We start from the raw sequence: 14678 nt of genomic DNA, 5'->3' as shown, positions 1-14678 counted from the left end.
GTGATGGCAAAGTATTTTGAAAAACTTTATCATGAGGATGACTGCTCAGAGGAAGCAGGAGATACAAAAATGGAAATAATACATAGAGAAGGAAAAGAAAACCTGACAACTTGGTTGGAACTTGAAAGGGCAGTGAAAGCAATGACCAAAGGTAAAGCAAGTGGAAAAGATGAATTCAATGCTGATATGAATAAGGCAGCAGGAAAGATTGGACTACAGTGGCTATACCGAGCCTTCAGTGCTGAAAGGATGAAAGGATACCTGAAGATTGGCATCAAGGAAACATTGTACCATTGTTCAAAAAAGGAAATAGGAAGAAATGTGAAAATTATAGAGGTATAACCCTATTATCACATGGGCTACAAATAATGGAGAAAATCATATACAAAAGGCTGAGGAATATAATAGAAACACGGTTAGAGGAAGAACAATATGGGTTCAGACCGAATAGATCAACAATAGACTTGATATTTACAGTGCGAACGATAATGGAAAAACATCTGGTAAAGAACAAGGAAATCATATTCGTATTTTTGGATTTGGGAAAAGCTTATGGTACAGTTAAGAGAAAACATGTATGCGAATGCCTACTGAAAAGGAATGTCCCAAAATCATTAATTAATAAGATAAAAATGTTGTATCATGAGAGTAAAAAGTGTACAAGCGGGGAGTCGTGACTCTGAAACATTTTATATAAAAAAAAAAAAAAAAGAGGGTCTCAAGCAAGGAAGTGCACTGTTGCTATTATTGTTTATTATATTGATGGATGAAATCATAAAACATGTAAAACAGAGTATCAGTAGTGATGAAGTGAATGCTTTGGTATTTGCAGATGATGTGGTCATTTGGAGAAAGGGAAAAAAGGAAGCACAAAGTAGACTGGATGTTTGGAATGGAAATCTGAAGGAGTTTGGAATGGTAATTAGTAAAAAGAAAACTGTGGAAAAGAGAAGCCAAGTGAACACAGACAGAGGACAGTTAGAGAATGTAGAACAGTTTACATTATCTAGGTAGCATTATTAATGGAAGTAATGAAATCAACCCTGAAATTAATAACAGACCAAGTAAAGGCACAACACTTTATCATCATGTCAGAGAGCTTTTATGGGAGGACAAAATACCCAAGAGAACGAAATTAACACTATATAAACAGTATTTCATACCAATTGTAACATACATACTAGAAACACTGGTAACTAATAAGAGACAAGATAGTAAGATCCACACAGTAGAAATGAAATTTTTAAGACCATCGGTTAAAAAGACAAGAAGAGATAGAATTCGAAATATTAAAATCAGAGAAGAGCTAAATATAGATCCATTAGTACAGAACATACAGAAAGCAAGACTGAGATGGTTCGGACATGTAAAAAGAATGGGAAAGGAACGGGTAGCAAGAAGGGTATTGGAAAGATAAGTTAAGGGAAGGAGACCAGTTGGAAGACCGAGAAGAAGGTGGATGGATCAGTTTTGGAAGGACATCAGAGAAGCTGGATTGGATGTGGCGGAAGTAATGGAGCAGGAAAAGTGGAAGGACAGAAAGGAGTGGAGGAGGTTTGTTAACCACTGGTGTGGGACATTGATCATGATGTTGATGATGTTTTGCTCTTGCTCACAGTTAACTTTTATTCTTTAATCTTGGTATTCCAAAGATCCAATCTCCTCTGAAAATCCCTCTCAGTTTCTCCCCAAATGGCAACATCATCAGCAAAAAGAAACACATTGAGATCTTCCTTATCTATTCCTCTGGTGCAGCTTGGCAGAAAAGTGTTATTTTGTGTTGCTTTCAATAGACTGAAACATGTACTACATTTATGTGATTCTTTCTTAATTAGAGTAAAAATGTAAAGTATCAGGTAAAGAACCGGGAATCAAAGACAAGGTTATCATGTGAGTAGTATGTTGTACTTTTTCTTGTCCTCTCGCCCTGTCATTTGCGACTATACAGGCCCCCTTCTGATATAACATGCAGGTGAAGTATAAACCCCCCACCAAGAACAGCATTATAATGGGCTTCTGCTGTACCACTTTTTACGTTTTCGAATTACCAAAAAAAATCTATGCTCTAATAAAACTAAACACACACAGATTAAGAATTTTACTCATAAATCACTTCAGTAAACTGCTTCATTACCAATTCCAAGACTAAATATGATGATGTTTTGTTGTAGATAGTGGAGTACCTCCTGGACATGGCCGAGGTGAAAGCTGATGCCTCAGACTCCCTGACTGGTGAGACCGCTCTCACTGTCGCAGCAGCTAATGGCTGCCATGCTGCCTGCACTGCGCTTCTGGTTAGGGGAGCCAGTATATCCGCTGTCAATCGGAAGGTAACTATTACAGTGATGTAACTTTTACCATCTTATTTCCTTTTAGGAAGCTGTTAATTAATTCACAGAAGCTTGCACACTGAATGTTAAGGGAATAACAGGCTTTAATGAAGAAGTAAGTATGTACACAGTACTTCCATAAGTTCAGTCAGTACTTTCACTCCATATAACTACTAAATAAAAATATGTAAACCCATTAATATACACATATTCTGAAAAGAAAAGAAAAAGCTACAGAATGAACATTCTCTTATTCAAAATGATCATCATGTGCGGCAACACGGCGGCAAAAACGTTGAGACCCCTCATCAATAGTTGCACGAATTGTATCCAATGGAATATTTTTGACAGCTGACGTGATTGATTTTTTAACATCTCAGTATTGCAGTGCAGTTTTTGACATGCTACCGCCTCAAGCTTTTGTCACAGAAGATAATTGAATGGATTGTGGTCCGGACTTCCACTTGTCCATTCAGCAGCGGCAATGAACCGTGGGACATTGGTTGCCAACCACTGCTGTGTCGTTTTTGTTTTGTGTGCAGGATTGCTATCTTCCTGAAAAATCCATGATTTCCCTTCAAACAGCATCAAATTGATACATGGTATCACCTCTTCCAATATTGTCTGGTAGTCAGCTGCAGAAGTCTACTCCACCTTTGCAAACATGCACCTCCAATGCTTCCCGCCAGGAATCCGCTCACCGCACCATGAGAGAAGCAGGATGATGTCCACACTACACACATGGAACTTTCTCTCTTGCTTCCTTGGAGGACCATGTGTACACACAATCGTTTTGCTTGTTAAACGACTCTTCCGCAGTGAATATTTTTTCATCTGTGAACAGAATTTCATGATACTGGCTCTCCTCATATGCCATTAACAAAGACTGGGATCAAACCCGGCGTATCTCTTTAATTTTTTAGTTAGTAAATGCAGTCTTTTGGAAGTTATAAGGGCGACAGTCTAGATGATAGACTGATATGGCCTTGTAATAATACTCAACATGACTTAGCTGTGTTGATACTGCTGCACGGCTGAAAGCAACGGGAAACTACAGCCATAACTAACTCCCGAGGACATGTAGCTCTCTTTGTACGAATGATGTACTGATGATGGCTTTCTTCCGGGTAAAATATTCCGGAGGTAAAATAGTCCCCCATTCGGATCTCCGGGCGGGGACTACACGTGTTGGTGGCCGAGTTCCGTACATTATGCCATTGCCATTGTACAGTACATCATGTTTTCATACTTACAGTACCACTTCAATACGGCCTTGCATTGCTTAAACGACATCATTGCTGCACTGTCATCTGGTGGAAAACGCGCGCCAAGATTGTCGTGCCTTTCACGTGACATTCATCATTTGTTGAGAAAACAATGGACCATGCTACCATGCAAGAATTTATGTTGTTTTGTTCCAAAAATATTAACTATCAAAGAGTGTGTACATTTTTCTGGACCCCTCTGTATTTATTTGTTCCTTTCCACGACTTAATTTCAATGCCTTGTTATGTTCAGGAGATGTCACCGTTGTTGCTGGCTGTAAAAGAAGGTCACTGGGCAGTAGCCGAGCGCCTCCTACAGCACCATGCACCACTAGAGCAGTGCGATCCCGTCGGCCGCTCGCCCCTCATGTTAGCTGCAGCCGAGGGACACGTCGGCCTTATTGAGCTGCTGCTTGATAAAGGTATGTGTTTTGTTTAAAGGTGCCTAACATCCAAGTCATCGGCTCCTAATGGTAAAAAATGATATTAAATGAAATGATGGGCTAAAATTTAAAATTTACCCACTAAAATAATAATAATCGTATGGCCTCAGCTACCGTGTGCAGACATTTCAATTTGACGTCATCTGGCTGTCTGCTCGTCAATTTCGACGTTCCGTTTTATTCTAGGCCCACTAGATGGCAGACCGAGTAAACCGAAACTCTCTTGGGCGTCTATGGCTGAGATTTAATGAATTTTGTTGGGTAAACACCAAATGTGTCACCAGAGATCTTTTACATGCCAACATTGAACGACATGGAGTGTTGAATGGACTTTTTTCCGCCTTTCAAAAATCCGACTACCTCTGCCGGGTTTGAACCTGCTATCTTGGGATCCGGAGGCCGACAGTCTACCGCTGATCCACAGAGGCAACTATATACCCACTGACTAGGAATTTTTTTAAGTGGTAATGATGAAAATGGTTATGAATTTGGAAAATAGTTAGTGGATCCACTTCATAATACCTTGTTTTTCTATAAAATGATTAAAACATGAATTAAAATGTAATAAAATAAGGCATTAACTTAAAAACTAAAATTATATTAAAACAAACATAGTCATGAGAATAAAAGCGTGGTTCACAAGTACAAATGGTAAAAACAAAGAATAAAAACAATTCCTCATAAATTGGTTAACGATGTCTACCGACTGCTTGACATGTCGTAGAATGAGTGAAATGATACTCGGAAGTTTTAGACTACGGTACAGATCGGCTAGGACCACGCTCTCCGTAAGGATATGTGCTACAGTCAGGTGGCCACTGCAAGTACACACCAGGGGTTCTTCTCCCTCCAGTAGGTAGGAACACATTGCTATACCATGGCCAATCCTAAGACAACACAACACCACTGCTTCTCTCTAAGAGACCTGAACAGAAGTATTCCATACCTTCGTTGATCCTTTAATCCCTCTCAGCTTACTGGAAAGAGGGCTGGCCTGCCACTCCTCTTCCCAGTGGAACATTAACAGATGTCTCAGCTGAGATCTTATATACTTAGAATGAACCTTGTGAGCTAACAGGGGCATTGTGACTGCCTCCTTGGCTGTCTGGTCAGCTAACTCACTTTCCGCTATACCCACATGGATTGGAAGTCAAGCATATATGATCGTGGTGCTTACTTCCCACAATCTGGCCAGCAGATCGTGGTTATGTTGCACCTGCTGGTATTGCGGGAAACATGGGGACCAAGGTAAATACAATTCAGAAAACAGGAAGTTAGATAGAATAATACAAACACTGTGGTCTATGTGGTTAGGAGAAGCAATTAAAAATGGAGACAAGAACAAATGTAAGCATTCTAAAGTACTACGAACAGGTCGCCCATGAGTGTCAGAAAGAAAGACCTGCAACAGGCGAGCCAAATGTGTCCTCGTCACTCCCGGCAAAAAAAAAAAAAGCCATACACTAAATAAGTAATAATTAGTATTATTATTCTGGCATAAGTTGACAACATGCAACCCAAAGTTTGTAACATTATAAGGAAGTGAAAATTATGCAAATCTTACTTGGAATTCCTTTTAGAGGAGAGATTTGTTCATTGTGATGTCTACGAACCCACCATCCCGTCCCCCAGAAGTAGATTTACTTTTATAACCTAATACAGAGTAGCACCCGCCATTGTCCATTGCTAAAGTAGCTACTTGCATTCCTATTGGCCAATGTGAAAAGAATGTGACGGCATAGCCATCAACAATGATCATTGGATTGCATTACCAACTCCGCTGAATACAAGCACAAATAAAAGCACCATGTAAAGCAAACAATGTGAAATACACAACAGCAATAATTTTACATGAAACTTACCTAAGTGGAGAGGCGGATACAGGGCTGTGGCAGCCTTAAGAAATCCATGCACTCTCGCGTCTAGGAGAAAGGAGCTCTTAACCTGTTCACTGCCAAGTTTTGATGACCAGCCGAACCCTCCGGGCCGGTTTTGAAGGAAGAAGCACTTTTACAGATCAAATTTTTAATAATACTATTTATGGAATGCATATCGTCCCCTCAGCCCCGCAGCCCAATGTGGGGTCGCGGATAAAGTGAAATTATATTTTACAACATATTTTTAAGGCTGGATGCCCTTCCTGATGCAAACCTCAGTAGAGAAGATAATGAATATGAAATGAATAATGGTGAATGAAACTGAGTAAGGAAGTGGAAGGAATCGGCTGTGGCCTATGAATAGGAACTGTCCTGGCATTTGCTTGGAAGTGCAAAAGCTGTCCTGAGATTTTTTATTTTTTTGTGGTTTCCCTTTTGCACCACAATCCACTCGCCTTCCGAATGCAGAGCTTGGCTCCATAGCGGTAGCATGTTAACATGGACAGCTACTCCGCACAGTGATACTATTACTGAAATATAATATAATATAAAATTGTTGATCTAAGAACTGATATCAAAATCGTTTACATTTGGGGCAAAAAGAATTTATCTGAGGAAGGGGTGACAATTCCGCATGAGATTCATCATTACTACTTTGTGTCGCACTTTCCTGTAGTTCACTATCGTCCCCTGTATATTCTCCATCTTCATGTTCAAAATATAGCTCTCCAGAATCACTATTTATGAGGAAACTTTCCGTTGTTCTTCTCTGATGAATTACATTGGGGAGTCTTGTATGCGAGATTTCTTTCTTTCATTTTCTTCCTTTCGAAAAGCCAGGGGGGGTCTCATACATGAGTAAATACAGTATTATTCCAGGTCTCTCCCTCCTATTGGTCTGTACCTTACAGACCTGTTATTGTGCTTATTTTTGTGTACAGATGTGCCAACATTCAAAAGTAAAAAATCACAAGGTTTATTGCGTCACTGTCCACAACAACGCGCTCCTATCACCCTACAGAATGCTCGAGACCTAAAAGCCACTTTGCGGCATATCCAAACATGTTACGATATATTACACTGATTACATAACTTTGAAGGATATTTAACACATTATACTATTCAAATACGTCATTTATTTATTTATTTATTTATTTATTTATTTATTTATTTATTTATTTATTTATCGTTAGGACACATAAATCTTCATTGTACCTACCTTAGGCCTCTTCATAAATTTCTGAACTAGATTTATACTCAAAGCACTGGACTTGTTGAACAGGTTTTAAGGTTAAAAGTTTTTCCAGAATTCTTTTCTGGGAAGCTTTGATCTGAATTAGCCGGCCCTGTGGTGTAGGGGTAGCGTGCCTGCCTCTCACCCGGAGGCCCCGGGTTCGATTCTCGGCCAGGTCAGGGATTTTTCTCTCGACCTGAGGGCTGCTTCAAGGTCCACTCAGCCTACGTGATCAGAATTGAGGAGCTATCTGGTGGTGAGATGGTGGCCCCAGTCTCAAAAGCCCAGAATAACGGCCGAGAGTATGCATCGTGCTGACCACATGACCCCTCGTAATCTGCAGGCCTTCGGGCTGAGCAGCAGTCACTGGGCAGGCCAAGGCCCTTTCAAGGGCATTAAGTGCTGTGGAGTTTGGGTTTAAAAAAAAAATCTGAATTGAGATTTTGTCCTTGTAAATATGCTAAAAAATACAGTTGACATTGCTATGTTGGAAATAATAAAATAAAAACCATTATGTTAGAGATTCCGTCACATTTAGGAACACCACCAGCTGATTGCATCTGTCTTGCCAGAGCCCACTGAACATCAATTTTCTTCAGATACTTAAAGAACAAGCAAAAACTTGGGATTAAAAAAAAACCCACAGAAACCCTAAATCTGCTCTCAAAATTGGGAGAGAAGTCTCTGCAATCAGGAGAGAGGGAGGAAGGGCCAAAAATAAGGAGTCTCCTGCTGAAATTGGGGGAGTTGGCACGTCTGTGTGTATAATATTATATTCCTTCCTTTATATCTTCAGATGTATAATTTTACACTTTTATGTCTCCTTTCTGCCACTTATTTATGCTTAAGAAAGTGTGTAATGCAGGGCCACTGAGAAGTGGATACTTGCAAGGAAATGATCCACATAACTCAGCAAGTTACTATGTAAATAGTCCTTAGGAAGCAATTATAGTATAATATTTTTGACAAACTTGATCTCTTCTTTCATTATCTGATTATAATAGGGCATTTTTTCATACTTTAAAGTTCTTATAACATTGCAGGAGCATGTATGCTGCGCCAGGACAGGGAAGGTCTGACGGCACTGGGTTGGGCATGTCTTCGTGGTAGAGTCCAGGCAACGCAATGTCTCCTGGACCGAGGTGCTAACGTCAACCACGCTGACAAGACTGGACGCACTCCATTAGACCTGGCAGCTTTCCAGGGCAATCCTGCTTTAGTTCAGGTAACACCATGATTTCAGTACAAATATGTCACCCTTCTCTGAGAATATTACATATTTTTCAACATTCATCCTGAGTAATACGGAATATATATGAAGGATCCTTCTTTTCTTCCTCTTCTGCCTGTTTCGTATATTCTCTGAGTAAGGTTGTCAATCGGTCTTCTACTTTATTACATTGTACCACCATTCCTCATACAAAACACTGTTGAACCTGACTCATCTGTGTTTAATGCTTCCTTTTACAGTATTTTTAATCTGTCCCTATTATAGTCTTTGTTCCTCCCTTTTTTTTTTTTCCTTCATATTTTCTTAAATATCTGCTTTGATATCCTCTCTTTTGCCCAAAACCTCACATGACACTGGAGAATATATTGCTAAGATTCTAACCTATAAACTAAGAAATTAGGACACTTACAAAGTTCAAGACAGACAGTGCCTTTAACATGAAGCTTGCATGCAAACTTTTAAGATATTTATCCTCATTCAGTGAAATTGGTTTGTCTAACACATGTTCTAAATCAGGTCACTGAAGATTTTTCAAATGTTGAATCATATCAAAGACTCCTGCAAAAACTTTGTCAGTTTCTTTTCTAATTACCATGTAGCCAATCAAATTCTAAATAAAATACAGAAAGAAAGAGACAGAAAATAGCATGCCTTAATCCTTTCTATTGAAACAAAATGGAGCTCTATTTGTAAGTTCTTAGGAAGCTTGCTAAATTTTGAAAACAGTATTCAGTCTACATCCATAGAAAGGGAGTGATCTTGCATTGATTTGGAGTAGCAGATTTTGGATGAAGCATTTTGGGTAAAGGTGCAACAAGGTCATAACCTGCTACATCCAATTTCTGAGGCAATTCAGAGACTGGAAAAAAAACAAGCCTACCATTTTAGAGGTGTCATACACTCTCTGCTCCTCAGAAAACCAAATAAACGTTTGTCTTCCCTAATGAATAATGAAGAAAAAGAAATGGTTTACAATAAAAGTGAATATAGAATACCCTTTTGTTCTCATCCCATCCAGTTAGCTGCCAATCTCTTACATCCCAAAATACAAGAAAAACATGTATCAGAAGAGAAATCACCCTGTGGGTGGGGGTGGTAGAATAACACCCACGGTATCCCCTGCCTGTCATAAGAGGCGACTCAGGGGCTCTAAACTTTGGAGCGTGGGTTGGCGATCACGGGGCCCTCAGCTGAGTCCTGGCATTGCATCCACTTACTGAATTGCCTCTGTGGATCAGCGGTAGAGTGTCGGCCTCCGGATCCCAAGATAGCGGGTTCAAACCCGGCAGAGGTAGTCGGATTTTTGAAGGGCCGAAAAAAGTCCATTCGACACTCCATGTCGTACAATGTCGGCATGTAAAAGATCTCTGGTGACACACTTGGTGTTTACCCGACAAAATTAATTAAATCTCAGCCATAGACGCCCAAGAGAGTTTCGGTTTACTCGGTCTGCCATCTAGCGGGGGCCTAGAGTGAAACGGAATGTCGAAATTGACGAGCAGACAGCCAGATGGCGTCACATTGAAATGTCTGCACACGGTAGCTGAGGCCATACAATTATTATTATTATTATTATTATCCACTTACTTGTGCCAGACTCCTCACTTTCATCTATCCTATCCGACCTCCCTTGCTCAACTCTTGTTCTTTTCCGACCCCGAAGTTTGCAAGGGCTAGGGAGTCTTTCATTTTCATGCCGTTCATGGCCCTTGTCTTCTTTTGGCCGATAGCTTCATTTTTCGGAAGTATCACCACCACCATCAGAAGAGGAAACATCTGAAGTTTTGGATACAGTGATGGAGATCGTCCAAGAAATTCCAGCTATCAGTGATCTGATGGAGCTGATGACCTGCCCGCGACTGCAATGCTGCGAGCCTCTGCACACCCAGTGTTCATGCTCATATGCGGCGCTCAGTAATGTTGGTAACCGCTCGCCCTTGCTCGGGCGTGAAAATGTAGCATCGTACGCCTCCATCGTACGCCTCTCGTACGGTCCTGCCGACCTCGGCAGCGGTCGAAGTGGAGATGTAACAATGGATGGTGAAGGGACCCGATCCCTAGTGAAGGCACGCCCGGCCGGATGAGAGCCCGTGCTCGGCGGCCTATGAAATTTTAGTTGGCGGCCACTCGGTCGGCCAACGGAGCAAAGTCTGTGTCTCGCAGGCCGCACTCGTCGGCGGCGGGCTACGACGCTCGGTTTCGGCTCTCGAGCCAGCCAGCTCCCTGGTTGATCCTGCCAGTAGTCATATGCTTGTCTCAAAGATTAAGTCATGCATGTCTCAGTGCAAGCCAAATTAAGGTGAAACCGCGAATGGCTCATTAAATCAGTTATGGTTCCTTAGGTCGTACCACTTTACTTGGATAACTGTGGTAATTCTAGAGCTAATACATGCAAACAGAGTCCCGACCAGAAGTGGAAGGGACGCTTTTATTAGATCAAAATCAATCGGTCGGCTCGTCCGGTCCGTTTGCCTTGGTGACTCTGAATAACTTTGGGCTGATCGCACGGTCCTCGTACCGGCGACGCATCTTTCTAATGTCTGCCTTATCAACTGTCGATGGTAGGTTCTGCGCCTACCATGGTTGTAACGGGTAACGGGGAATCAGGGTTCGATTCCGGAGAGGGAGCCTGAGAAACGGCTACCACATCCAAGGAAGGCAGCAGGTGCGCAAATTACCCACTCCCGGCACGGGGAGGTAGTGACGAAAAATAACGATACGGGACTCATCCGAGACCCCGTAATTGGAATGAGTACACTTTAAATCCTTTAACGAGTATCCATTGGAGGGCAAGTCTGGTGCCAGCAGCCGCGGTAATTCCAGCTCCAATAGCGTATATTAAAGTTGTTGCGGTTAAAAAGCTCGTAGTTGGATTTGTGTCCCACGCTGTCGGTTCATCGCTCGTCGGTGTCTAACTGGCATGGTTCGTGGGACGTCCTGCCGGTGGTGGCGAGTCGAAAGCGCGCGGCCGCCGTGGTTATCCGCGTGCGGTTCCTGCGCGCCGTAGGCGGACCCCGATGAAATCCTACCGCGGTGCTCTTCATTGAGTGTCGAGGTGGGCCGGCACGTTTACTTTGAACAAATTAGAGTGCTTAAAGCAGGCCGGCTGCGCCTGAATACTGTGTGCATGGAATAATGGAATAGGACCTCGGTTCTATTTTGTTGGTTTTCGGAACCCGAGGTAATGATTAATAGGGACAGGCGGGGGCATTCGTATTGCGACGTTAGAGGTGAAATTCTTGGATCGTCGCAAGACGGACCGAAGCAAAAGCATTTGCCAAGTATGTTTTCATTAATCAAGAACGAAAGTTAGAGGTTCGCTGAATACAGGAGCAACAAAAAAATATGGAGTCATGATTTACTGTGGAGAGCTGCTAAAAATATGTCCCCTATAAGTTAGTGGAAAAGTTATTGCAACAAAAGACAATTATACTCCACACTGTAACAATTCTAAGTGTTCCAGTAACTACAGCTGTGAGTGAATGAAACTGAAAAACATTCAACCTCATCAAAACCAAGAAAAGAAATAGACTGACAAATGAGAGGACAGTGAAATTGGTTTCTGTGGCTTAAAATCTCACCCTTTTCCAGGGACAAATCCCAAATGTTTGCAAAATGAACTAGCAGGATTTCCTTTCACTGTCTTCTTGTTCTGGAAGTGACAGTGATCATGATTTTGGTAGTATCAAATGTGTTGTAGTGTGCAGATAGATAGTATTAGGAAAAGGAACATCAATGTCGCATACAAAACTGATAATAATACTAATAAGATAATTTTCAATTCAGATGAAATACAAAGGGCACTAGGAAAGTTTTGCAATACGCAAAAAACGGTTGGCTGGACACCCCTGTTATGGTGAGGGATGAAAAGAGGGGTGAAAACTGGTCTAGAAGACAGCAAGGCACGACCTTCACACCAGTTGTTACCAGGCAGTGGGACTGAAAGCAAGTTAAGATGTCAGTGTGGTCTAAATGTGAATATCGCGCAGTTATCCGCTACAATTTTGCTCGTGGACAACAATTTTCCGCTGGTACAAAGAGTTCCAGAGTGGAAATTTTGGGGTTGAAGACGATCCTCGTTCTGGGCGACCGTCTGAATCATTGACTGAGGAAAACATTGAAGCTGTGAGGAATAAGTTGCAACTAGAGAGGCAGTTGACCTATCGGCAGGTAGAAGAGACCCTCCACATCCCTGCACCAGCTATTCATTCAATTCTACACGACCATCTCCATGTTAGAAAGGTTTGTTCCCTTTGGGTGCCCCATTCATTTTCAGAGGAACAAAGGGCACATCGAGTGAAATGGTGCTGAAAAATGTTAAAACAGTTTGAAAATGGGACTTCGCGTAACGTCAATAGTATCATTACAGGTGACGAAACTTGGCTTTATTATTACGATATCCCAACAAAATCCGAGAACAAGGTGTGGCTGTTTGAAGATGAGGGTACTCCTGAGACTGTGCAAAAGTCAAGGTCATTGAAGAAAAGGATGATTGCAGTATTCTTCACTAAACGGGGCATCCTGACTCGGGTTGTGCTAGAAACACAAAGGACTGTTACTGCGAAGTGGTACAGTGAGACTTGTCTGCCTCAGGTCATCCAGGCTCTCAAACAACTCCGTCCAAGGTCACGGCTCAACACTTGGCTCTTGCGTCACGACAATGCTCCAGCACATGGTGGTAATGTAACAGTGCATTTTCTTGCCAGATCAGAGTTGACTCTGTTTGATCACCCTCCATACAGTCCTGGTCTTGCCCCATGTGACTTCACACTCTTCCCAGAAGTGAAGATGAAGCTGAAAGGGCGGCGTTTTGCATCCGACGAGGAGCTTCTGGCAGCATGGGATCAAGAGTGTGAAAAATGTAACGGAAGAAAAGTGGCAGAGATGGTTCAGTGACTGGTTTTGACGTATGGAGAAGTGTATTGAGTGTGGTGGAAATTATCTTGAAAAAGACTAAAGCGTTCACTCACATTGCAAAACTTTCCTAGTGCCCATTGTAGAGAATAAATGTATATTTAATAAATCAGGAATTTACAAATTGACATGCCATACATGTAAACAACGATACATAGGACAGTCTGGAAGAACTTTGGCTATAAGGTACAGAGAACATGTTAATGCAGTCAAACATAAAAGATATTCAGCAATGGGAGAACAAATGGTTGAAAAGAATAATAAATTTACAGACATTTCTAATGACATGGAATTAATACATTTGGCCAAAAAGGGAAAATTCATGAATGTTTTGGAAAGTTTAGAAATTTATCTTGCAAAAAAAAAAAAAAAAAAAAAAAAAGTTAATCAAGTTTAAATGAGAGAAGTAGAGAAGATAACCCATTGTATAAACTAGCATTTGATCGTTTAAGGAAGAAAAAGCAGAAAAACTTGAAGATCCTAAATTTACTGAGGTATTCTCATTCAGTTCAACAAAATTTGATGTAATGATCATTTTCATAATATTTCATTAGTTTCTTTATTCATTGATATGGTGAATTAGGAAACAATACTTCTTTAAATTGTAAGAAAGATAGTGTTATATTGTTTTATTCCTTGAACTGACACCACTGATGAAGGGAATGGATGATTTTTCCTAAACATGTATGGTAAAATAAATAGTTTTCTATCATTATAAAATGTATTGACAAGGCGGACTCAAGTAGAAACTATTTTAAATAGTTCTTTAATAGATCCAGCTGCATAGGTTAGTATGGGTTCATAATAGTCTTACATTTGTGCTCGTTAAAAAAGGTCCAGTCGTGATTAGAGTTTTCACATGCTGTTGTTTAATAACTTGAATTTGAACATGACCTTCACTTCTCAGCAATAAATACTGCACACTGCCAACCGTTTACACACATGCTATGGAAATAATGGCTATCCTTCATGGAAAATCTATTGTACGTTCAGCATAACTGAGTCTGCAATTATTAATCTTTGTTTACTAGTTTTACTGCATCCGTCCAATTTTAAAATTTTAAATATTACTAAGACAATTTTTGTTAAAAATGAAATGTGTCCGTTAAGCGGGAATACCTTCCCCAGGATTTAAGGGGGAAAATTTTGTTGTGTCCATTATAAAAATTAATATGGTATTTCTATAACATCTTGCACAGAAGATTTTTTCATTAATGAAGGTAACCAATGGCTTAAAACTGTACAAGATTATCATGAACTAAATCCAAGATTTGAATCCTGACAGATCCTGGAAAATCTTATGGCATCAGAATGGTCATCCAGTCTTAACACTTTCCCCACTACCCTATTTTAACATGGAACCTGACAGTGAACTGGCTCTTTT

The 14678-nt window shown here is 40.9% G+C and overlaps 1 protein-coding gene across 2 annotated transcripts in view; it reads left to right on the top strand.

Moving 5' to 3' along the window:
• Positions 1-14678, top strand: part of rols (rolling pebbles) — a 385580-nt gene that overhangs the window by 346031 nt on the left and 24871 nt on the right. For both annotated transcript variants that reach the window (XM_067156406.2, XM_067156407.2), the window contains exons 17-19: positions 2172-2330; positions 3849-4017; positions 8193-8374. In XM_067156406.2, coding sequence (XP_067012507.2) covers positions 2172-2330; positions 3849-4017; positions 8193-8374 — 510 coding nt within the window. The remainder of the gene's footprint in view (positions 1-2171; positions 2331-3848; positions 4018-8192; positions 8375-14678) is intronic.

Source organism: Anabrus simplex, chromosome 12 (assembly GCF_040414725.1).
Source record: "Anabrus simplex isolate iqAnaSimp1 chromosome 12, ASM4041472v1, whole genome shotgun sequence".
NCBI classification, from domain to species: domain Eukaryota; kingdom Metazoa; phylum Arthropoda; class Insecta; order Orthoptera; family Tettigoniidae; genus Anabrus; species Anabrus simplex.
The sequence above is the reverse complement of the archived record's forward strand: the minus strand, read 5'-3'. Positions and strand labels throughout refer to the sequence as shown.